This window comes from Chiloscyllium punctatum, chromosome 10, assembly GCF_047496795.1.
Source record: "Chiloscyllium punctatum isolate Juve2018m chromosome 10, sChiPun1.3, whole genome shotgun sequence".
Taxonomy (NCBI): Eukaryota; Metazoa; Chordata; class Chondrichthyes; order Orectolobiformes; family Hemiscylliidae; genus Chiloscyllium; species Chiloscyllium punctatum.
The window spans coordinates 88,846,708-88,873,746 of record NC_092748.1 but is presented as its reverse complement, the minus strand read 5'-3'; the positions used below and the strand labels follow the sequence as shown (position 1 = coordinate 88,873,746).

The following is a 27,039-nucleotide window of genomic DNA, read 5'->3' as shown; positions in this document are numbered from 1 at the left end:
TTGTCCCCAATGCGTAACTATGCATTCCTTGTTTGTTAAACGTCTCACACCAGGCAATGAATCTGAATGGTGTCGATACGGAGCAGTTGTATGGTAGATTCCATGATTAATCAGTGAAATTCCATCCTCTAGCATCACTCACTGCCCTCTTGTGATGTAAGACCAGACGTACACTGCATTGAAAAGTCAAGACACACACTGCACACATACACCTACAAATTCTGCTGAAAGCAGAGGAGGGAGATCGGCTCATTTAGCAGAAGAATTTCCTTTGACATTTCTAGATTACGCAGCTCGACACTGGTTCTCTGCTGACTTACTGAGTGTGCAGCGAGGCAGTCACAGCCTTCATTTGTCGCAATGTCTGAGTTTATTTTAGCTTTGGTAACAATATCAGGATTATTCCCCATCACCAAGGCTGTGTCAGTTCTAGTTGATAAAGGTAAGGATACTTTATTTACTAGATTGCTATGCTAAGGGAGACTCTGACAAACTTGTGCATTTTCACAGAATGCCATTTATGACTATATGGAGCATTGCTGTATTCTATCTGGGGAAGAGCTTGTGTTATTCTGCTTAATTACTGCTTCTAGTAACCCTTGAGTGACTATCTCGTGAAAGGATGAGTACTGCACTAGTAGCTTAAAAGCAGTCATCATCTGGTGAGAATAAAAAGAGCTTTGTGATTTTTTTTTCTTTCTCTCCAACTGTAGAAACTGCTTTTGTGGAGAAGTTTAGTGCATTTGACTTTAAATCTATTGTTCTATACCAACACCGCCCCCACCCCCCAACACCCCGGAGTTTGTAATGTTTACAAAACATTATTTTAATACTTAGGACTATCAGGTTGACAAATTAATATTCTTGCTGCTGCCATATATGCTGCTGATCTTTATCTATTGAATAATTTGTGCTATATACCAAGAAGGGGCATCTGAAGCTGTACTTGTGTTGTTTTACACGTCATGACATTCTTTTCTCTCTATGTGCTCTGAAAAATGTGCGATAGAAGTTTTGTTTTGCATATAATAGATTTACAAAAGAATTCCTAAACATCAGAAACTGGTTTTAAAACTTCATCACCATGATTTTGTATTATGCCCAGACTTTGGGTGCAACGTGTCAGAATATATCAAATCTTGTTACATAAAAATAAAAAAAACTAGGAATTCACATACTTCCTGCCACTTCCGCCACTCCTCTCACGTATATGGTTTGTGTTACATATTCCGAAGAACCCTTCAAGAAGTATTCCCATTCTGTTTGACGTATCGAAAAGAATAAACAAGTCTACTCACTTTTTCACATGAAAATTAAGCATCAAAAATTGACCAGTTAAAAAATATATATTTTACCTTCGATGAACAGTAGTAGGTTTGTTGAGTAAATTTACAGCTTCAGTGAGAAACTGTTCATGTAATGAAGTTTATTGGATATAGCTGCAGCTCTGTACTTACGCTGACTTAGGAATTTCCTGTGTGCATTTATTAACTGCTGATTGTTACGAAGAGCAAGAAATGAACAATTCTGTTACTTTCTCCAATTTGCATCATGACTTTAAGAGGAATGGATTGTGTTAAATCGTCATGATCTTTATCCCTTTGCTATAGGCACCAGAGAGATGAAAAGTTGATCTGTTGGAAACGTTTCAATTATTCATACATTTTCTGCATGGTGTTTTTATAAATTTTGATTTCAAACATGGCAGTGTTACTCGCGCTGAATAGAACAATTGCCTTTATTCTACTGCCTAAGTTTACTCAAGTTTGCATAATGTTTAAAATGTACATTTCTGAGCAGGTCACTCAAACAAGGTGTGATTGAACACTACCATAATTATGAATCTTTGAAGTATAGTCATGAAGAAAATACCAAAAATATTTCATCCTAATGTATTTATTTTCGGAAACTTCATAACTGTGACATTTGTGAATTTGAGTGTTTTGCATTGCATCTATTTCAAATCTAAATAATTACAGGCTGTGTTGTAATGATTAATAATACCTCAGGAAGAATTACTAAATATTCTGAAAGATTTATTTAACAAATGAAATAAAGGAAAGTATTTGGCTCAGAATTTTGTTCTATTACACAGAGATAAATTTCAGTTTTCGATGGTTTTTATAATGAGTAAGTGCCCAATTCAGAAGCTATCTTGATGAATTTATGAAACATAAATCTGTGCCTTCTTTGGGGTCATGATACATTGATTCACTTGTTATTAATAATTATTCTCAAAGCTAACTTTTGAAAATGCAGATGTAAATGTTCTGGCCCTATCTTCTGTCCAACAAATTTGTTTGGGACAATCAAGAAACTTGATGGAAGTGAAGAGTTTGTTATTGTGATGTAGAAGGTATTCTATGGATCTTTAACTTGTCGATATTTTAAAGGGGGAGCTATGCATAATCTGATATTTAGCAGAAGATGAATAGATATCAACAGTACTGTAAAAGGGTCCACATAGTTGATTGTAAAATATAAATTTAATGATTCAATGCTGTGGAATAATTCTTCCTTCTGTCTCATTCCTATAAGTTCAGTTTGACATTTGTTGGTTAATTCAGATTTCTTTCTCAAAATCGGAAAATTCGCCAGTATAAGTAGAACGACAGAGGTTAATAACTACAAGATAAATGTCCATAAGAATAATTTTGATTTCAGCTAAAACTGTAGTATGGGGATGCTGATCCAACTGCGCAAAATGGATCTTTCCTGATTTTCATTTTCTTTGAAGTCAAACAAACTGCGTTTTTATTTATGCCCAGCTTCATATTGCTCTGACATTTCTATTGTGCAAATATACATTATGTAATTTTCAAGAGGTAGAAGTATTAGTGAATCATTTATTCCTATGTTATCTTTTTTGTTAATTTGCAATAGTAATACCAAAATATATAATTTGACTGAAAAAATACATATTAGAATGAATACAATCTCAGAAAGATCCTCAAAGATATGCTCTTGCAATTATTGAAAAACATTTTTGATCTGGTGATTAATAGTGCTATGAAAGGTATTTTAAAGAGACTATAGATGCATCCAGCAATTAAACAAGACTTTGCAGAAGCATTTACAACACTAATTAAGCAACAACATGTTTTCATCTCATTTTTATTGATTTCTCAATTCTTGGTGTAATGGACAATGAGCCACTCTTCATCTGAAGTGGTGATGCAACCATTTATAAGGACTGGTTCCAATACCACTCATGGATCAGGCATCAGGAGGTGCAAGAGAAGACAACAAAACAATTAATATGACAGGTTTTGTTTAAAGGGAGAATAGGCTCAGCAAGGTCAGAAACATATTAGTTTTCAAAGGCTACACACTTGTCCAAAATTCCTGTCTTCAATTGCCCCAGGTTGGTGCAATTGGAGCCCAACCACACAATAAATGGCAGGCAGGTTGCCTTGGTTTCTCAACTGGGAAATGAGCTATGAAAGCCAGTGATCAGGGAGATGATGGGTTGAAGCCCTTAAATGGCCATTTGTTGACAGCTTAATGGCAATATTTGATGGTGAGTCTTAAAATCACTGTGGACTTACTCACAACTCAATTGCCGAGTTGGCGAGAAGGGGAAAAGTTCCTTCCTCGGACAAATTCATCCAATTCTTTGCCCATCTCATTATCTTTTTCATTACGTACAGGGAGGGGAAAATGCCACCAAATGTTTTTCGTTGATAGCTTGTTTTCACAGTCATGAACTGACAAAGCTGAAAAAGAATACTGTTGTGTCCTCAAAGAATCCACATAATGATTAGACTAAACATTAAGCATACAATCTGGTTATAAACATGGAAACCTATTAACAAAATCTTCAAAACTGAGTAATATAATGTTACATTTAATTTACAACATCATAACTGATATAGACATTTAATGTTAAGTGGTGCACCATCACCTGGAGTTTCCATTACTGTCTTTGAAGGTACTGGGAGCAATGCCTATGGGTAGCAGTAACTCTTTTTGGCAGCTCACTGACTAACCAGTCCTGGCTGGTTAGGTAATGTTTTCCTTTGCTACTGGCCAGTTGCCTTTCCAAAGTATAGATATGGTTCTTAGGAAGAGTCCTGGTTAACCTAAATACAGTTTCTTTTCCAGCTTTCCATTACTGTGAAATGTTCCTGCAATTTAAATTAGATGGATTACAATTCACCACAGGTCTCAGGCAATTGGATCCACAATCTAAGTTCACCATGGGAATTTGAACCCGTTAGAATAAACTGCAAACTAGTGTGGTAAATGTCGACTCAGTTGAAGAATACAAATAAGAAACAGAGCTAAATCTCAAGTAAGTAGGTAAATAGTTGCCTGTTGCTAAGGCAAAATGGAGATAAATTAATCTGGCATGGTCCCAGACATGTGACTGATTGACAGTGGCTGGTGATGCAGGCTACAAGCCCTTTTGTCTTTCTCACCTCTTGTGTAGCCATGAGCAAAATCCAACTATTGCTTCTGAAGTTGCCAGCTTTCCTCACACTGATGGAATGTTTACATCATGGTCAGTCATGAAAAGCAACCTTGTTTCAATTATTACACAATATAAATGAGGTGGTGTTGGTGACCCTGGTGAAGTGACTTTATAATGCATTGCCAGAGGCAAAATGCTGGCCATGGTAGATGCCAGTTTCTTTGTTGCAGCAAGGCTGATTGTTACCTGACCTTCTAAACTTTCTCCCCATGTAATTGAAATCACAACATCAACTTTTAGACAGTTGTAGTTCGGTTATTATGGTATCACTTCTTTCGTTGAAGTTTGTGTAGTACTTGCACCTAAACATAGCTCAGACCAATGTCCTCATAACATGATTTGCTAATGCTTTTGGAGATGGTGTTAACAAAATTGTTAGGAGAATGGGAACCAACATGTATAGCTAGGAAGTTTAAACAATATGCAGCATATAACACTAAAGTAAAAAATAAAAAATGTATTAGGTAGGATCAAACTAAGACTGTGAATATTCAAAGATATAGTTTTCAACAGTGTCTTTACAGGGAGTGGGGGCATGCAATAAAATCTAAATTAACCTTTCAGTGCATATCTGTAACCATATGAAACGTTGGACATCAGATTGGTGAGCTCCAGGTATAAAGAATCACATTGAAATGTGACATCACAATGATACCAGAGTCCAAACTCAAAACAGGAAAGATATTCTGGAGAGTTTTGGAAAATAAAGAAATAGGGATGAGTGCTGATCACTTTTCAGATGAATATTATTATGTTACAGAGAGGGAGAGAGAAAGAGAGAGAGTGGAAATCTTGGAGGGATTAATGTTTGTATCTATCTCATCAGAGTAAAGAACCAATAGAAACACCACTACACTACTGGATGCATTCTACATGCCACCAATGAGTGGGAATGACAGAGGAACAAATCTGCAAGGACATTGCAGGAAAGTGCAAATATCATTGTGTAGTGATAAAGGGATCTTCAATTACCTTAATGTAGATTGGGATAGTAAGAGATGCAAATCTAAAAAAAATTCTGTAGTGTGTCAGGATAATTTTCTTGATCACATCATAATTTAGATAAATGCAAGGTGCTGCATTTTGGGAAAGCAAATCTTAACAGAATTTATACACTTATTGGTATCGTCTGAGGGAGTGTTGCTGAACAAAGAGACCTTGGTGTGCAAGTTCATAGCTCCCTTAAAGTAAAGGTAGATAGGATAGTGAAGAAGGTGTTTGGTAGGCTTTCCTTATTGGTCAGAGTATTGAGTACAGGAGTTGGGAGGTCATGTTGCAGTTATACAGGACATTGGTTAGGCCACTGTTGGAATATTGCATGCAATTCTGGTCTCCTTCCTATCGGAAGGATGTTGTGAAACTTGAACGGGTTCAGAAAAGATTTACCAGGATATTGCCAGGGTGAGAGGATTTTAGGGAGAGGTTGAATAGGCTAGGGCTGTTTTCCCTGGAGCTGAGGGGTGACCTTATAGAGGTTTATAGAATCATGAGGGGCATGGATAGGGTAAATAGACAAGGTCTTTTCCCTGTGCTGAGGGAGTCCAGAACTAGAGAGCATAGGTTTAAGGTGAAAGGGGAAAGTTATAAAAGAGACCTAAGGGTTAACTTTTTCATGCAGAGGGTGGTGTGTTTGTGTGAGTGTGTGTGGAATGGGCTGCCAGAGGAAACTGTGGAGGCTAGTATAATTGCAGCATTTAAAAGGCATCTGGATGGGTATATGGGCCCGGTGCTGACAGGTGGAACTAGATTGGGTTAGGAATCTGGTCAGCATGGACGAGTCGGACCGAAGGGTCTGTTTTTGTGCCGTACATCTCTATGACTCTATATGCTTCCAGCCAACTCTGAAGAAAGCATTATGAATCTGGTTCTGGGAATAAAATGATTTAAATGAATCAAATATTAGTAGTGGGACTTTTATGACCAGTAATTATAATATCATAGCATTTAATTCAATTTTGAGAAAGACCAGGGAGCAGGACAGATAGAAGGGAAGCAGTAGATGTAACATATTTCAATTTTTATGGGGCATTTGATCAGGTACGACAAGTTAGGCTACTTAACGGTGAGGATGACATGAAGAATCTACAGACGGATAGAGACAGGTTAAGTGAATGGATAAAAACTTGGCAGATACAACATAATGTGAAAAACTATGAGGTTATGCACTTTGTCAAAATGCATAGGGGACTGAATATCATTTAAATAGAGAAAGATTATGGTAAGCGATAACCCAGAAGGATTTGGCAATACTTATGCATCAATCTCAAAAAGTTAGCATACAAGGTCAGCATGCAATAGGAAAGACAGATGAAATATTGGCCTTTATTTCAAAGGAAATGGAGCATAAAAGTAGGGAAGTCATGCTAAAATAGGCAAGGCACTAGTCTAACAACAAATGGAATACTGTGAATGCCTCCTTGTTAAAGGAAAAATATTTTGGCATTGGAGGCTGTCTAGAGGAGGTCTACTAGGCTGATCCATTATAGAGAAGATGAGGAGAGATTGAGTAGGTTAGGCCTGTAATAATTGGAGTTTAGACGAATGAGAGGAGACCTCATTGAAACAAAGAATTCTGAGAGGTTTTGACAGTTAAATGCTGAAAGATTGTTTCTCCTTGTGGGAGAGACTAGGACTGAAGGGCTCAATCTCAGAATAACAAATTGCTCATTGAAGACAGTGGTGAGGAAGAATTTCTTCTCTCAAAGAGGAGATAATTTGTGGATTTTTTTTACCACCGAGGGCTCTAGAATTTGGGTCGCTATTTATATTCAAGATTGAGACAGACAGATTTTTAATCAGTAAGGAAATAAAGGGTTATGAGGGAAAGGCAGGTAAGTGGAGTTGAAGATTATCTGTTCAGCCATGATTTCACTGAATGTCGATAGACTGAACGGCCCACTTCTGCTCCTATGTCTTACGATCATGTGATCAATCTGATGTAAATGTGTTACATTGGAAGAAGATTGACTTCAATTCAACGAGCACAGATGAATTGGAATACAGATGAATTGGAATCAAAGAGAGGCAGGTATTTTATTTTAACAGGACAATGGATTGTGTTGGAGAGGAAATGTTCTGGTTCGGTATGCATAGTCAAGGTACATGCTGACAAGGAGAAATGTAGGACAACAGAAGCAAAGCATCCTGAATAACAAAATAGATAGAAAAAAAAGCAGATGTCAAGTTGACAATATAAATTCGAAACATGTGACAATAACAAGTTCAAAGCGGAAGAAAAAAAGCAATCAAAGACAAAGAAAGCATATTGGAAGAGAAAAGAAATCCAAAAGTATTCAATATGTACATAAGTCATCAAATGTTAGTAAAACAAGGAATAGGGTAAATTATCAAGCTAAAACAATTTATGAATGGGTCAGAGATGTATTTACGAATTTTAACAAAGAGGGTTGATAAGGTCAGAGTGGTAGATGTGATCTATATGGACTTCAGTGAGGTGTTCAACAAGGTCCCTCTAGGAGACTGATTAGCAAGGTTAGATCTCATGGAATACAGGGAGAACTAGCCATTTGGATACAGAACTGGCTCAAAGGTAGAAGACAGAGGGTGGTGGTGGAGGGTTGTTTTTCAGACTAGAGGCCTGTGACCAGTGGAGTGCCACAAGGATCATTGCTGGGTCCTCTATGTTTTGTCATAGGGTAAGTAGGCAATGTCTTTTCCCTGGGGTCAGGGAGTCCAGAACTAGTGGGCATAGGTTTAGGGTGAGAGGGGAAAGATACAAAAGAGACCTACATGGCAACTTTTTCACTCAGAGGGTGGTATGTGTATAGAATGAAATGCCAGAAGATGTGGTGGAGGCTGGTAAAATTGCAACATTTAAGAGGCATTTGGATGGGTATATGAATAGGAAGGGTTTGGAGGGATATGAACCTGATGCTGGCAGGTGGGACTAGATTGGGTTGGGATATCTGGTCAGCATGGACAGGTTGGACCAAAGGGTCTGTTTCCATGCTGTACATCTCTATGACTCTATGACACATCTGTATTTGCTGTGAAAGGCACTATATTGCTAAAATGGAAAGGAATGTGATTGAGATAGTGAATGAGTTAAAAATTGACAAAGAGAGGAATTAAAAAGACTAGTTATCCTTATAGTTAGTAGTTTATCAATAGATTTGCAAAGGATATATTTAAAAAAAAACTTCACAGGGATGTGAGTATCGTTTACTAGGCTACATTTATTGTCTATCTGACAGTTAAGAGTCAACCATATTGCTTTGGATTCAGAGTCATGTGTAGGCCACATCAATTGCAGAATGGGAGATCGCCTTCCCTAAAGGAAATTAGTGAACAAGATGGGTTTTTCATGATAATCATGACAATCAACAATGGTTTAATCATCACCATTAGGTCTGCTTGTTTTATTAAATTCAAATTTCACCATCTGCTCTGGTAGGATTCAAGTCAGGTACCTGGACCTTGTGCCTGGGGTTCTGGATTGATAATCTGGTGACATCACCATTGTTCCACTGCCTCTCCATTGTTGAAAGAAGAGCATCAGGACAAATTGAGCAAATAAAAAACAGAATGTTTAAACTTTCTGGTAGGAAACCAAGTGGTTAGGATCTGGAATACACAGCCTAAGATCTGAAGGAACATGTAGGAATCAAGGTTTTCAAAAGCAATTGGGTAAGCACCTAAAGACAAAAGAATTATGCCTCAAATGAAAAATGACACATGTGAGTTTCCCTTACATGTATATCATGGGCCAAATTTGCTCTTGTCTTGTAAAAAGTCCAGGATTCCATAATAATCCAAACAAAATGAGTTTCACAACATTGGAATTAAAGTCCAACCCCTTATTTGCACAAAGTAAATGTTTAATCAGTTTGTCATTTGCACATTCATTGTGCCTTTTTCTTCCAACTTTCCCCAGTTTGACCAGGTCTCTGTAACTGCAAAAGCATTCTTAATTGTAGAACAGTATTTTACAGTTTGAGGATTCATAATTATGTAATCATGAATTAACCCATTGGATTTTTGGTGTTGAGTGGCAAGTTTCTGCTGCACATTAATATTAATGCAAATAAGAGAAATAGAAACACATTAGCACCAATGTACATTCAGCACTAACACCTGTTAGCTGTCACTGTTTATAGTCTCCATGATTTTTCTCTGTTTACATTCACAACTGGCTCCTCAAAACCCATTTCTCTGATTGAGATCCCCTCCCATGCTTCATAGCTGCCACTAATAACTGGAAATTTGCCTTGTATTATGAAGAGTGCAGAATATGTAGTATGTTTGTTGACTGTTATACAGTGCAACAATTGGTATAATTTGAAAGCACTACCTGGGTTGAAAATCACTCAAGAATGCCTTGGGGTTGTTCAGATTATTGCATGAACACAATGTTTTACTCCTGACGATTTTGGAAGAGTCATATTGGACTCCTCCACCACTCTATTTTTTAGGTTTTTTTCTCACTCTACTAAACGGAACCTTGCAGCCTATTATGGCCAAAATCAAAGATATCTGTGGCAAAATTAGGAAGTCACTAGACCAAGTGAATCATATGACCTTGGAGGTTTTCTGTTGATCCAGTGTATACCCATCCCAATTTGGAATTTGTTATGAGCTGGTGAATCAGATCCCCTCTAAACAACCAGTTGACCACAATTACTTATTTTTGGCATATGGCTATATGTTACTCCAATTCAAATGTTATGAGCTAATTCACCAACAACAATAAGGAGCCAATCATAAGGCTTTCTTGAGAGAAAAGAAGGTAAATTTTATGAATTCTTAAGAAAACAGAAAGGATCTAGAGAAATTGCTGCATGAACCATATGTACTGACTTATCAGCAGAAGGTTTCAAATTTGATTTGTTTGTGCCTCATGTTTCATAAGATAAAAGTAGACACATGTGAAATTCTGTTCACATTCAGATAGTCTCCAGTTCTTCTGCCAATAGCTCAGCAAATGTATCCAGGGAGTACTAAGTCATGCAGATGACTAAGGCTCCCAATTTGGAACCTGCACTCATCATTTGTTCTCAACCAGGGAAACAGAAAAAGCACGCAATTTCCCTTCAATAGCACAAGCAAATGAAGGTGGAAAGTGCCCAGAGTTTTCATTCCTCAGATGTGGCCAGTGCTAGCAACATGTATATGCGGATGTTAGGCAAAAGCAAAAGCTGCTGTGATGTCCTAATTGCTCATACAGCACTTACTTTCAAGGTTTACACTTGAATAATGGCATGTTGAGCCAACTACTCGATAGCAGCTTAAGCCCATGAAGATGTTTACTAGTGAATGCATTCGGGTGAGAATAGTGAAAGGAATAAAATTTGTAAAAATAGAATGGTAATGTTCAATGTTGTGAAGACATGACTGCAAATATTTCATGAATCATAAAGAAAAGCCTCAAAAGCTGATGTTACTGAGTTTAGACATGAAAAGGAATGGAACAAAGCAACAGGAGTAAACCATTCAGCTCCTTAAGCCTTGTCTGCCATTCGATGGGATCATGGCTATCTGTGGCCTAATTCCATATACCTGCTTTTGGCATATGTCCCTTAACATCTTTGCATAAGGAAAAAAAAAATCTCAGATTTAAAATTAACAACTGACCCAACATCCACTGTTGTTTGTGGAAGAGGGTTTTTTTTTTATCACCCTTTGTGTACAGACGTGCTTCCAAACATCTCTCCTGAATGGTCTGTCCTAATTCTCAGACTATGCCCATTTGGTCTAAAATCGCCAAAGAGTGGAAATAGTCATTTCCTGTTAATATCTTGAAGATTTTGATCAGGTAACCCCTTAACCTTCGAAATTCTGGTATCATTTCTGCTCAGGATGTGACAATCATCAAAACAGTGGTGAAACATTAAGAATCTCACAAACGCTGATAGATTCATGTTGGATTAAAATGAAAAGCAATAAGCCTAATTCCATGTTATAAGAATTCGTAAATGTTTAATTTTATGTACAAAACTCTAGTTATGTGAGACCGTTAAACTTCCAGCAAGGAAAAATCATTTGGGATTTTTTTTTTGTTTGTATGACAGTGAAGTGAAAAATCAGCTAATGTCAAAGATGAGAGACAGTAGCAGTGAATCAAGTGAAAATATTGTGTGTGATTAATCAACACTTCAAAACATTTGCTAATTCACTATCCACCAATCATTTTTTTCCAACATATTTTCCCTTCATTGACAATATTTGCATGAATGGTTTATCAACACATGATTGTTGACATTGTCTATATCGGATTAAGAATAATTAGAACATAGAACATAAATTTAGAAAAGTACAGCACAGAATAAGCCCTTCGGCTTACAATGTTGTGCTTAGGATTAATCCTAATGTAAAATAAAATAATATTACCTACGTACCCCTCAATTCACTGCTGTCCATGTGCACATCCAGCAGGCACTTAAGTGTCCCTAATAACTCTGCTAGTGACACTTAACACATTTTACCACATGCCCAGCCTTCACCAAACAAGTATCATAGCATTTTCTTCCTCATTAGGTTGTTGGACCTTTGTTACTGACTTCTTCATGTTACATTCTATGCCTTGTTATGGGACACTCATTATGATGCACACCTTATTATAGCAAGCAAATTATTTAGGCCCCCAGTGAATGTGTTCTAATTAGCATACTTTGTATTGTTGACACCAGAGTATAAAATGATGTTTTTCATGATCCATGGCACTGTGATACTGTGATAGCATGATTAATTTGAAGCCAGATGATGTGTTCAAATTATATCTATCCAGAGATGTGTCATAACATTTCTGAACAGGTTGATTAAAAGTAATTCTAAAATTCTGATATGTGCACATTGCTAAAATGCTGAGGTTCATTGCCACAAAATATGTTTTATGTGAAAGCACTGCACCATTCATCCAAAAGATTTACAGTATTAACATAAAAATTGAAAATCACCTTTTCCAATGCATTATTGGACTGCAGAACTGTAAGTACCAGTTTCACCATGCTAAAACAACTTGATCAGCACAGATGTTTTGCAACTCTTGTCATATTAGTTGTTCAACCTGTTTGAATTAACAATGGTTTTGCGAAGTTGCTATGCTTTGAATAAGCAACAAAATTGGTTGCAGATATTTGCTTTGGGGGTGAGGCCCAGGTTTGGCCTTCTCAGCCTGCTGCCAATTAAGCCTTTAAGTGGTTAACTAATGATGACTTAAGGGTCTATTCCCATCCAGGTTGCAAATATCTCAGCTCTAACAGAAAAAAGATGAGGGGCAGTCGATTCAACTCATTTTGGTAAAGGGGTACAGATGGGAGGTTAGTTAGATCTTTCAATGCCTGACAAATATGTTAGAATTCTTTGAGGAGGTCATGAGATTCAGTGGATGTGATCTGTTTGGATTACGAGAAGACCTTTGATAAGGTGTCGCACAAAAGGCTGAGAAATAAGACAAGAATATTAGGGCCGAGATACTGACGTGGGTAAATGACTGGCTGACTAGCAGAAGGCAGAGAGTAGAGACAAAATATTTTTCAAGATGGCAGCCAATAACTAGTGGAGGTCCGCAGGGGTCAGTTTTAAGAGCTTAACTAATCATGTTATATGTTAACAACTGAACAGAAGAGCCTATGGCATTGTTACTAAGCTTGCAGATGACACACAGGTGGAAAGACAGGTAGTGTTGAGGAAATGGGGAGGCTGCAAAAGGACTTGGACAGGCCAGGGGAGTAGACAAAGAAAATGGCAGATGGAATATGATGTGGGAAAGTGTAAGGTTATACACTTTGGTAGGAAGAATACAGGTGAAGACAATTTTGTAAATGGTGAAAGACTAGAGAAATCTGAAAGACAAATGGTCTTAGGAGTCCTGGTATTGGATTGTCTTAAGGTTAAGATGCAAGTTTAATTCTCAGTCAGCAAGGCTAATGTAATGTTAGCATTCATTTCGAGAGGGTCTGAATATAAGAGTAGAGATGTACTGCTGAGGATTCAACCATATTTGGAATATTGTGAGCAGTTTTGAGCCTGTATCTAAGGAAGAATGTACAGGAGGGTGTCCAGAATTGTTTCACAAGAATGATCCCAGGGATGAAAGACGTTGAGATTTAGAAGGATGGGGATATCACTGAAACTTACAGAATACTGGGAGGCTTGGATAGAGTGGATGTGGAGAAGATGTTTCATGAGTGGAGAGAGTTAGACATGTGGGCACAACCTCAAATTGAAGAGATAACCCTTTAGAATTGAGATAGTGAGCACTTATTTCAGTCAGAGCTAGATGAACCTGTGGAACTCATTGTTGCAGAACACTATGGAGGCCACATCATTGAATAAGTTCTTGATGAGAAAGAGGATCAAGAATTTGATTAGATTAGATTACTTACATTGTGGAAACAGGCCCTTCAGCCCAACAAGTCCACACCGACCCTCCAAAGACCAAACCACCCTGACCCATTCCCCTACACTCACACCTAACACTATGGACAATTTAGCATGGCCAATTCACCTAACCTGTACATTTTTGGACTGTGGGAGGAAACCGGAGCAAACCCACACAGACATGGGGAGAATGTGCAAACTCCACGCAGATTGTTGCCTGAGGCAGGAATTGAACCCGGGTCTCTGGCGCTGTGAAGAAGCAGTGCTAACCACTGTGCCACCGTGCCGTCCAGTTACAGGGAAAAGGCAGGAGAATGGGACTGAGAAACATATCACTCATGATTGAATGGTACAGAAGACTCAATGAGCCAAATGGCATAATTCTGCTCCTATATCTTATGGTAGAATAGTCTTAGTACTAATTTGTGCCATAACATGCAGCTGTATATTGAGGGACATACCTCCTCATTGCCTCTACTTCCCTTACCACCTTACTCTATAATCCCCAGCCCCACAAAGCTTGACACCATGGTCCATGTTGTCCTGAGTATCTTTCTGGCAGCAGTCATGGCCTTCATTTGGCCAAGTACCTGAGCTACCACCAGCTGACTGTCTGGCACCTCTTGCAGAACAGGACCCCTGCCCCCCCCAGGTATTTGATCTCAGAGGAAGACCCACCACTAAACTGCCTGATTGGAAGAAAATATGGCAGGCCTATCTCTGAAGACTCACCTTGGTATTCTTAGCACCTTTTGGGCAGGTGAACAAGGCATTCTGCAAAGCCAGAACATTCTGCTCTGTGATTCTGTAAAGTTTATAGACAATATTCTAGATCCATGATCATTAAAGGAGAAGTTATTAGATTAATTTATGATATTAACTTTTTTTTACCAAAAGAATAAAGATATTTATAGTGCCTTGTAATCATCAATTCAAAAATCTTAATTAAATTATTATATATTAGCCGATGTCTTGTGACATGGCTTGTGGTGTGCTCAATGATTTTTTTTTATTTTTATCATTACGTTCTGTTATTTTGTCCATCTAAGATTTTGATGTGCAATCAATGTTTGCGCTCTTGCCTATCGAAACACTAACAGCAAAGTGGAAAGAATCTAAATGCTTACTTTGGATGCACCAAGGAGAATCAAACTTGTCAAAACCCAATCAAAAACAGGTTGATTGGTTAAAATAAAAAGGACGAGGAGAAAGTGAGGACTGCAGATGCTGGAGATTAAAGTCGAAAGGGTGGTGCTGGAAAAGCACAGCAGATCAGGCAGCATCCGTGGAGCAGGAGAATCGATGTTTCGGGCAAAAGCCTTTCATCAGGAATTCCAGCTCCTTGGATGCTGCCTGACCTGCTGCGCTTTTCCAACACCACACTCTCAATTAAAATACACTGGATCAAAACTACCTCAGCCCATCAATTCTCCATTGGGTAACTCATATATTCCAAAAGAGAAAGACAAAAAAAACGCATATTTTGGATCATGCTCAGCAGTGTGCTTCACTTCTCATGAACTACACTTAAAACAAACTTCACTGTCTGAATCATCACACTGATATTCTATACTTGATGAGCATTAATTTCCTCGGACTAAATATTGATAAGTTCTAACATGATGGGCAGATTTTTATCAATTCATAGAGTGTTTCTCTTTGTGAGTTCCAGTGAGTTGGATAACAGAATTTACTATGCTCACCTTATTACTTATGTAACATGACCACAAGATGCCATGCTTGTGCTATCTTGCACTCTCTAGCAGCAGAAGCACTCACCACTGCTGGCACCTCCTGAGATTTCTGCTGCCGGTGCCATATTCGAAGCATATTGGCACTCTGGGCCAACCGCTGCCATCCATAAATAGCCATCCACAGTGGATACTGTGGCAGGGAAACAAAAGGAGCAGCTTCTAAGGGTACAGGTTTCAAATCATGCAGGCTACCTGTCCTGACATCAGACCATGTTAGAACCCCGTTTGAGGGAGTGCAGCTCTTTCCCTAACGTCCAGCACAGTTTCTGTCTTCCTCAATATCTATGCTTCTCTGTTGGCTCATATCACCTGCTGTGACTGAATTCATTGGTTAAAGTTCAAATGAACATGTTTGGGGAATATCAGAAACAGAACGGTCCTTCATAATCTCAGCATTCAGCATTTACATGATATACAGATGACTGTTTACAATAGTCCTCCATATAATGGGCTATGGAGGACTCTGAGAATCAATGTTTCGGGCATGAGCCCTTCTTCAGGAGGGCTGAAGAAGGGCTCATGCCCGAAACGTCAATTCTCCTGCTGCCTGACCTGCTGCGCTTTTCCAGAAACACATTTTCAGCTCTGATCTCCAGCATATGCAGTCCTCACTTTCTCCTATGGTGGACTCCAACAAGGAAGCCAAGGAATAATTCTACATGGACATAAATGTAAGGACATAGTAGACCTTATTCTGATATGTGTGGTACAAGCAATGACACACACATACAAAAGGAGACTGTAAATGTGACAGGATTGCTGAAATCTTAACACCCATCCCAACAGCATCCATGAAAAGACAGAATTGTGAATAAGATAATGTTAACAAACGCTTACAGCTCAAGGTGAGAGGTTTTCAGCATGGTGGTCTTGTTCAGCCCATGAGATTTTGGATTATCTTTATTAAAAGCCCCCACCATAAACTCTGTTTCCCATTTATTCATCTCCCTGGCATTTCATCTGAGGTTAGACCAGGTCTGTTCTCAAACTTAGTAGTTAATAAACTCACAACCAAAAATCTATGCCATCACTAAAACCATTTAGGCCTCTGTAATATCATTCAATTCTATCCTACTTCAGCAAATTTACTCTGAAATATTCAGAATTGATAAAGCATGGTGCTAGAAGAGGCACAGCAGGTCAAGCAGCATCTCAGGAGCAGGAGGGTCGACGTTTAGGGCAGGACCCTTCTTTAGGACTGGGGAGGGGGAAGAGGTTTGAGAGATAAATGAAGGGTGGGTGGGTCGGGCTAGTGGAAAGGTAGGCGATAAGTGGGCAATGGTAGGAGGTCAGTGGGAATGTTGGAGTGGATAGGTGAGAAGGAAGATGGACAGATAAAACAGGTCAAGAATGCAATGTGAGTCGGAGGGTTGGATCTGGGAAGGAGGGTGGGGGGGCAGATTTGAAAACTGGTGAGTTCAATGTTCATGCAGTTTGGTTGTAGGCTCCGGAAGTGGAAGATGAGATATTCCTCCTCCAGTTTGCAGGTGGCCTTGTGTAGGAGGTAGAGGATGGCCCAGAATGGCTATGTTCTTCGGGGAGTGGAAAGGGGAGCTGAAGTTGATAGCCACAGAAAGGTAAGGTTGGTAAGTGCGTATGGATGAGAGATGTTCCCTGAGCGAGTTTGCGCTTGGTCTCTCTGATGTAGAGGAGACCACCCTGAAATATTCATCCAAGTATTTGTTATCTCTGAATCTGACTTTTCAAACACTCTCCTCTTTTTCAGCTCCTTATTCTTGAGGTCAAATCTCAGCTCGCTCAAGCTCTCTTGCACATCATTCTGTGCTTGTTTCATTAGATCGGCTCCTGGTCAAACACAGCCCTAATTTAAAAATTGTCTTCTTTATTCTCAGGGTTCTCTGATTGCGATCCACTCCCTTTCTCAGTAATTTCTTCAAATATTGCAACTCTGCAATTGTTCAATTTTGGTCTTTGGAGTAATTGCGATTTCAACTGTTCCACCCAGTGGCTGCGAAGCACTCACACACCTCACACGCTTCCTTAACTTCTCCACCTGCTTCTGCTCTTTAAAAACTCTCCTTTAAACTTAATTCTTTGGACCAGCTTCTTGATCTTATTCTTCTGTTAAATAATCCTCTTGTAAAATGTGTTGGAACATTTTACTGCCTTCTAGGCACGATGGAAATAAAAGTCTTATGGCTAATATCAAAAAAAAATAAATTGTTGTTTTGTTGATTGATCCTTGGACAAGGCAAAGACAAGTAATTCTTCTTGTTTTACTAAACCTTATACAGTTCATGTAGTATTTCTTTTATATCCAAATCCACAATAGCATTGTGTCAACTCAAACTGTGAAACTGTTTTGCTGTTTGCAAATCTCTTTAGCCTAATGATCTCCTGTATCTTTGCTCAATAGTGCAGAAAGATTTCTTGCACTTTGGGGTAGGTTTTGACTTAAGAAGGATTTTTTTTTTGTTTAGTTTGTTTTGGTGCTTAATATCATGGAATTCATAACCATTATAATGATATACACCAAACTCAGTGTATTTGAAAACTGTTGTAGGGTAGCATAGGCAACATATATTAGACTCCTGAAGATAACTTCATGAGAACAAATGACAAATATACATCATGTCACATGCAAACTGTTTTAGCATATCTCACCATCATAAGACTATAAAACAGGGTATTCAATTACAAATAATGAAAGACATATGGCAAGATGACCTGGGATGTAATGACTCCACCGAGCTTCTTTCCATTCTTTACTGCAAGCTGTTGCTATTTCTTCACTTGTAATTTAAAAAGTCTTATAAAAATTAATTTGTATACTAACAAACAAACTAAACAAGCTAATTTATAACCATTTTGGCCAAATTAATCAGCCTTCTGGTCCTTGCCTTTGAATGTGTTCTTGCTACAGTTTATCTGCAATTTGCTTCATTGATTCATGAATGCTTTGATGAATTAGTTCACGTCCTTGCATTTTGACCTGTCTGGATTAATGCCCAGGAAGGTCTTTTTCCAGATTTATGCAGAGTAAACCAACGGAAATAAAAAACACAACATAAAACTAGCTTTTACTAAGAGTATATTACATTGCTTAAGTTGATTAACATATACTGTTTTGGCACAGGAACTATGTTTTAGGAAGTGAAGTATTTGATCAACCTTAAAAAAAGTCTTATTTAATGGACTGCATGTTGGAAACTCTACTGGTACCTTGTATAAGCAATCAATCAAATAGAGTAAAAATAGAATAAACTTCCATGGTCAACAATTCCAAGCAAAATATTTTTTGCCAGTTCAAACGCCTTTGGATATGTTTTCACAGATGGCAAATACTTCTTGGCGGAAGACAACCAGTTCCTGGCAGTTGTATGATTTTGATAGTGACAACATGGTTTGTTCACACTCACCACAGCAATTCTTCCTCCTTACCAATTCTCAAGTTGCAGAACTCACTTCAATGCGACTTGAACATTGTATCTGTGCTTTTTTATGCTCTCTGGCAAGTAGCCACAATTCTTTCAGAACTTAATCCCAATATTTTCATTCTCTCCTGTCTGTTTTCTCCGAGCAAAGTTGCACAATTACTATCAAAGCAAGGCCACTTTTGTATTGAGGCTTTGTATACTCAATGGGAAGGTTCTGGGGAATGTTGCTGAACAAAGAGATCTTGGAGTGCAGATACATAGTTCCTTGAAAATGGAGTTGCAGGTAGATAAGATAGTGAAGAAGGTAGTTGGTATGCTTGATTATTGGTCAGTGCATTGAATATACGAGTTGGGAGGTCATGTTGCAGCTAACAGGACATTAGTTAGACCATTTTTGGAATACTGCGTTCAATTCTGGTCTCCCTGCTATAGGAAATTTGTTTTTGGACTTGAAAGAGTTTAGAAAAGATTTCAAGGATGTTTCCAGAGTTGGAGGTTTAAGCTATAGGAGAGAGGCTAAATAGACTGGGGCTATTTTCCCTGGAGTATCGGAGGCTGAGGGGTGACCTTACAGAGGTTTATAAAATCATGAAGGGCATGGATAGGATAAACAGGCAAGGTCTTTCCTCTGGGGTGGGGAGTCCAGAAGTTGACGGCATAGGTTTAAGGTGAGAGTGGAAAGAGTTAAAAGGAACCTAAGGGTCAACTTTTTCACACAGAGGGTGGTGCGTGGATGGAATGAGCTGCCAGAGGAAGTGGTGGAGACTGGTACAATTACCAAATTTAAAAGGCATATAGATGTGTATATGAATAGAAAGAGTTTAGCAGGATAGGGGCTAAATGCTGGCAAATGGGACTAGATTAATTTTGGATATCTGGACGAGTCGAACTGAAGGATCTGTTTCTGTGTTGTACATTGCTAGCATTCTCAATGACTTAAATTTACACAGGATTCATATAATTCATTGTATTGGTAATCCTTAACCAAGGCAATAGACAAGTTTTGATTTGTAAATAGGCAAATTGCCTCCTAAAGTCAGAGAATACTGTAAAATAAAAGGAGGCCATCAGACTCATTGTCCCTCTATTGGTTCTTCTGTTGACCTATCCAATTATTCCCAGCCTCCTGGTCTTTCCCATTGTCTAATGCATATTCCATTTAAATAATTTCCAATTTCCTTTTGAATAATACAGTTAACTTTACTTTCTTCAACCTTTTACACAAGTGTACTCCAGATCAGAGCAACTTTCTGTCTTAAAAATAATGCTCCCTCATGTCCATTCCTGTCCTATTGGCTTTCTGCTTACCAAGTATTCTAGTATACCAAGTATATTTCTTTCTTATTTCGTTAATGCAAAAAATTTCCCCTTATCATTCTATAATGTCAGGAAAGTAAGACCAAATTCTCCACAATCTTGATATTAGTGAAGTACATCATTTATGGATTCTGGATTAGTGGTGCTGGAAGAGCACAGCAGTTGAAGGGCTTTTGCCCAAAACGTCGATTTCGAAGCTACTTGGATGCTGCCTGAACTGCTGTGCTCTTCCAGCACCACTAATCCAGAATCTGGTTTCCAGCATCTGCAGTCATTGCTTTTACATCATTTATGGAACCATTCCAGAAAATTCCTTCTGCACCCTCCCTGAAATCTTGACAGACATCCCAAACAGTGGCTTTCAGAACTAAACACAATATGCCAGCAGAAGTATAACCAATGTTGTATAAATATTTAGCTTAATTCAGTAGTTTTGGACTCTCTGCCACCTTTTTGAACAACAAATATCCCCTTTATAACAATTATATTCCATGGTCTTTGATGTTTTGTTCAGCTGATTCCCCCAGGTGTCTCTGCTCCTGCACCGCACCACTTACCATGTATCTCATACTTCCTATCCTCCTTCTTCCGAGCAGAGTGTGTCGCATTATACTTCTCTGAAGTAACTCAGAGCATTCTGCGCACTCCATCAGTTTGAAAAGAAGACTACTTGTATCTCTGTGCTCAACCCAATATGGTTGTAAAAGTTTGGCAAATAAATACAACTGTATTTTAGAATTAAATATCATTTCTGAACAATTGAGATAAACAATGTGTTAGGAAAATAGAAACTTTTGTTTTACTCAGAATGCTCCTTATAAAGAAATTAACTGCAGGTGTCCAGAATTGTTTGAGTAGCATTTGGCACTGCTCCAAATGACAGCATTAAATGACAAATGTGTGCAACTTTAACTTATTCCACCAGAGACCAGTAGTAGATCCTGACTGTAAAGTTTTTAAAGGTGAAAATAATTAATAATTGATTCCAAGACAGGTTCAAGGAAAATATAACTTCTTATTTGATACTTGTCAAGTATGTATTAGGTTCCTCCCACTCAGTACAACCTTCCACTCAGTTAAGTAGCTTTAGACTGCGAAGAGGTTTGTCGTTTAGAATTCTCCCCTTACGTGTTATCTAACACCTCATTCCACCAGAAATATCTGTAGATCAATGTTGGGTGAAAAAGAATTAACTTCTATTAGGATGCTCCTTTTGCCAAATGCCAGCTTCCATCCGCAGTGAGGTTTCTTACATGCAAGATGACCATTTGGGAAAGATACAGAGGATAAACATAGAGCAGTACCTGAATGAGGAGGGTTCAACTTCAGGAGATGATGGGAGAAACGTTGAAAGCAAAAATAATGTGCATTGTCATTTAATAAATAAAATTCCTATCAATTTAAAGCAGAAAGGGCACGGAAAATTGATAATAAACATTAAGATTCTGTAAAAATAATAAAATGATTGACAGGCTTGAAAATTATTTCTTCAGTTTTACTTTGACTAGTGTTAATGGAAAATATTACAGGGGCTTTGAGCTGATTCATAAAATCTAACAACTTCAGAATTCTTCAATAGCTTTACAAAATAATCAGACAGTGGCATTTTAGCATATTTGATACAAGATTCAAGTGTGCCTGAATTGAAATGCAAAATACACTTTAGGAAGGATGATAAAGGCTTGGAGAAACTACAAAGTAGGATTGGCAGGATAAAATTAGGGATGAGGGACTTCATTAATGTGATGGGTTTGCAGAAGCTAGTGTAGTTCTCTTCAGAACAGTGAAGATTAAGGAAGACCTTACAGAACATTTAAAGTTATGAAGGTTTTAGTAGAACAAATTGGAAGCAACAGTTTCTTCTGGCAAATGAGTCTATATCCAAGTCTCACAGATGTAAAACAACTGGCAAATGACTTGGACAGGAAATTTGGAGATATTGTTTATCACTAAAGGATTTCTAAGAAATGTATGACTATCTGTGGAGGTGCACATTCTAAGCTATCCATGGAGAAATCTTATGAAAATCTGAATGTTCCTTTTCCTCCATTTGATTTCTGGATAGGGATTTTAATTGGAGGAAGAGTGGAAGGGTCAGCATATGTCTTTCCCAACACACATATCCACTGCCTTCCACATACATTTATTCCAACCCTTCACCTCACACATGCTTTGATTCCCTCTCACATTGATTCTTTCTCTGCCACAGTTCCTCCCACTCATACACTCTCTCTTTCGCCCACTGCTTTCTCCTCTCTCTATCTCTCTCTCTCTCTCTCTCTCTGTCTCCTGGTACCTTCCACATAATCATTCTCTCTTCCTCCACTGCACACATTTTTTCTCAACCATTGTCTCCTAGAAACTCTCACTTTTTCACTGCCTCCTGAATTCTCTCACTCTATCATTGCTATCCACATTGTCTCCATCGCTTTGTTTTTGCCTCTTTCTCTCTCTCTCTCTCTCTCTCTCTCTCTCATACACACACACACACACACACACAACTACTTGGGTCATCTCAACACCGTGAATGCATACTTTCTATGATTTAATGAAAGAAACTTTGTTCAATCCCAACTTAAGATATTTCTAAATTAAAACTTCTGTTTCACTGGCCTAGATTCCTTTAGGATTGCTACTCTGTTGGCATTGTGCTTTTAAAGTTGCTTCTTTCAGAATTCTTGGCTTGTTGTAGTAGGTTGCTGCCTGGAGATGGCATTCGTGATGAGAAGGAGTGATGAATCACTGCGCATTCTTAAAAAAAGCAGAAAAAATTGGAGAAAGAAAACAGCAAAGCTGACCAAGGTCTGGACATAAATAAGGCTTTTTAAATGTAGAAATATGCATTTTCATGTTTTAAAATGATAGCTTGTTATAGGAATACTTTAGAGAAGTGCTTTCAGAGCTGAAAATGTGTTGCTGGAAGAGCACAGCAAGTCAGACAGCATCCAAGAAACAGGAGAATCAATGTTTCGGGCATGAGCCCTTCTTCAGGAATGAGGAAAGTGTGTCCAGCAGGCTAGGATTATATGGAGGTTGGTGGGGTGGTAGGTGAGGACCAGTGGGGTTCTGTCCTGGTGGTGATTGGAGGGGCAGGACTCAAGGGCGGAGGAGCGGAAAATGGAAGAGATATGGTGGAGGCCATCATCGATCACATCTGGGGGGGAAATTGCGGTCTTTGAAGAAGGAGGCATCTGGGTTGTACGGTATTGGAACTGGTCCTCCTGGGAGCAGATGCGGCGGAGACGAAGGAATTAGGAATATGGGATGGTGTTTTTACAGGGGGCAGGGTGGGAGGAGCTGTAGTCTAGGTAGCTGTGGGAGTCAGTCAGTTTATAGTAAATGTCCGTGTTGATTCGGTTGCCCGAGATAGAAATGGAAAGGTCTAGGAAGGGGAGGGAGGAGTCTGACACGGTCCAGGTGAATTTAAGGTCGGGGTGGAAGGTGTTGGTAAAGTGGATGAACTGCTCAACCTCCTCGTGGGAGCACGAGGCAGCGCTGGTACAGTCATCGATGTAGCGGAGGAAAAGGTGGGGGGTGGTGTCAGAGTACCCATGGAAGATGGACTGTTCCACATATCCGACGAAGAGGCAGGCATAGCTGGGGCCCTTGCGGATGCCCATGGCTACTCCTTTGGTTTGGAGGAAGTGGGAGGATTGGAAAGAGAAGTTGTTCAGAGTGAGGACCAGTTCATCCACAGAAGTGCTTTCAGGACCATTTAACAAATTCATCTTAAGTTTGATCAGTTTTCTTTTTTAAGGAATGAGAGAATAGCGGAATACTCATTATGCCTCACAGGTCAGTGGTTTGGTTTTATTTTTGTAACATTTGTCATTCCAGATATATATGTTTTAAAGAAGGAAATCTTAGAGAATTTGCATTTCTTGAATTAATTTACATTCTAATTAAAAAGAATTTCGTTTTGTCTTCTTCGTGGCCAATGCCATTCCTGTTGATCAGAAGGCAGGTTGCAGGATTTGAGCAATAGGGACAGGCTGAATAGGCTGGGGCTGTTTTCTTTGCTGTATTGGACACTGAGGGGTGACCTGACAGATGTTTATAAAATCATGTGGAGCATGGAAAGGGTAAGTAGACAAGGTTTTTTCCTCTGGGTGGGGGAGTTGAAAACTAGAGGGAATAGGTTTACGGTGAGATGGACAAGTTTTAAAAGAGTCTTAAAGGACAACTTTTCCATGCAGAGGGTGCTGCATGTATGGAATGAGCTGCCAGAGGAAGTGGTGGAGGGTGGTAAAATTACAGCATTTATAAGGCATTTGGATGGATATAGAAATAGGGAGGGTTTAGTTGGATATGGTCCAAATGCTGGCAAATGGAACTAGATTTATTTGGGGTATCTGATTGTCATGGACGAGTTAGACTGAAGGGTCTACTTCCATGCTATACATCTCAATGGTTACCTCAGAGTACAATGGGATCTTGATCAGATGGGCCAATGGACTGAGAAGTGGCAGATGAAGGTTAGTTTAGATAAATGAGCATTTTGGAAAAGCAAATCTTAGTAGGACTTATACACTTAATGGTGAGGTCCTAGGGAGTGTTGTTGAACAAAGAGACCTTGGAGTGCAGGTTCATAACTCCTTGAAAGTGGAGTTGCAGGTAGATGGGATAGTGAAGAAGGTGTTTGTATGCTTTCCTTTATCGGACAGGGTATTGAGTACAGGAATTGGGAAGTCATGTTGCGGCTGTACATGACATTGATTAAGCCACTGTTGGAATATTGTGAGCAATTCTGGTCTCCTTCCTATTGGAAGGATGATGTGAAACTTGAAAGGGTTCAGAAAAGATTTACAAGGATATTTTCAGGGTTGGAAGATTTGAGCTACAGGGAGAGGCTAAATCGGCTGGGGCTGTTTTCCCTGCAACATTGGAGGCTGAGGGGTGACCTCATAGAAGTTTATAAAATCATGCGGAGCATGGATAGGATAAATAGACAAGGTCCAGAACTAGAGGGCACAGGTTTAGGGTGAGAGGGTAAAGATATAAAAGAGACCTAAGGGCCAACTTTTCCACGCAGAGGGTGGTACGTGTATGGAATGAGCTGCCAGAGGAAGTGGTGGAGGCTGGTACAATTGCAGCATTGGATGGGTATATGAATATGAAGGGTTTAGAGGGATATGGACCAAGTGCTGGCACAAATGGACTAGATTACATTCAAATATCTGGTCGGCATGGACGAATTGCACCAAAGGATCTGTTTCCATGCTGTACATCTCTATGACTTTATATCTCTGTAACTTGATGACTCTAAATAACCTCCAAGTGCTATATCTTTATTAATACTAAAATCTTTCAGTTCCTCAGTTTCATAAGTCCCTGGATTTCCTAGCATTTCTGGGAGATTTACAAACTTCAGGCTGCCTGCTAATATAAATTAAATCAACATGAGTTCAGCATTAGATGCACTGGTGTGTGAGTAATACACTTGAAGCCAACAAATGCCCCTTCCAAGCAAGTTGAATTCTGACAGAAATAAGTGATAGAAATGTTTTTTTGGAGATGAATTGAAGAGGGCAGAAAGAGAATTATGATACAATAGGGCAGGCAGAGTGATCCAAATTTCTCTGATATGGTATGGGATGCCTTGGGAGAGAAGTGGAAATGAAAGTGGAAGAGAAAGAGAAGACATACCATCTATACATTGAGGGCCAAAAGCACCTTGAGAGAAATTTTGCAAAGTCATTGAGAATGATTAGATATGTCAATGGTTTATGGTCCTAGCTGATGTTACTACTGTACAAGTCAGATCCCAGATTGAAATCTAGCTTGATAGATTTTTTTTTATGAGGTTTCATTAAAAACCAAGCATGCAATGCTGAAGAACTGGTTTTAACAATAGTGAAAACATTACACAAGAACAAAAAAAAGCAAGGTGTTTGCATATAATACAATTGGGAAGATTTTGAAAGATTTACCCTATCAACAAACCTTTACAGTACTCAAACATCAGAAAAAGAATTTCTTATTTTATGATGGATAAATTTGACTGAACTGTGACTTTCAATTCCCAATCTTAAGAGTTTGATGACCTCTTCCTTGAGTATTCATACAATTGAGCTTAGACTTTCTCAACTTTGAATAACCTCGTCAGAGTTCCAACAAAACACTTCTGTTTTGGAACTTACAAAATAAAACCCTTATACAGATTTAACCTATTTCCAACTTTTCTGAATAATCTCTTTTTACAAGGACAACTAATTTAATGCATCTAACTTTAACAAGGACATTAACAAACTGAAATTAAAACATGTTTTCAGCCATTGTTGCTTCAATTACGCAAAAAAAACTCCTTATTACAGAAAGTAGGCTAATGCTTCTCAATATTTATTATATCTGCTTGTAAAACACTTCCAATGCAAACAAATTCCCCTTAGCAACCCATGAAATATTTCTCTCATACTGGTTTTAGATTAGATTAGATTTAGATTTACAAAAGTAAAATGAAAAGTGTCTCTTTGCATGTTTTATGCAAAGTGTCACTCCGATGTCATCTTGAAACAAAGAATATTATGTGAAATAGAGTTCATCTTTTTCTCTTCTTCTTGTTCCTCATTTGCTGCACATCCAAACACCTCATCTACTGTGTTCGTTGCTCTCAATGTGGTCTCCTCTCCATTGGGGAGACAGGACACTAACTTGAGAAATGTTACAGGGAACATCTCTGAGACACATGCACCAAACAACCCCACCACCCTGTGGCCAGCCACTTCAACTCACCCTCCCACTCTACCAAGGACATGCA

The 27,039-nt window shown here is 38.7% G+C and overlaps 1 protein-coding gene across 1 annotated transcript in view; it reads left to right on the top strand.

The window, feature by feature from the left end:
- The first annotated feature begins 221 nt into the window (after nucleotides 1–221).
- The window catches only part of LOC140482363 (low-density lipoprotein receptor-related protein 1-like), a 1,932,271-nt gene continuing 1,905,453 nt past the window's right edge, over nucleotides 222–27,039 (top strand). Inside the window, exon 1 of the mRNA XM_072579726.1 lies at nucleotides 222–442. Within this exon, the coding sequence (XP_072435827.1) occupies nucleotides 361–442 (82 nt within the window). The 5' untranslated portion in view covers nucleotides 222–360. The remainder of the gene's footprint in view (nucleotides 443–27,039) is intronic.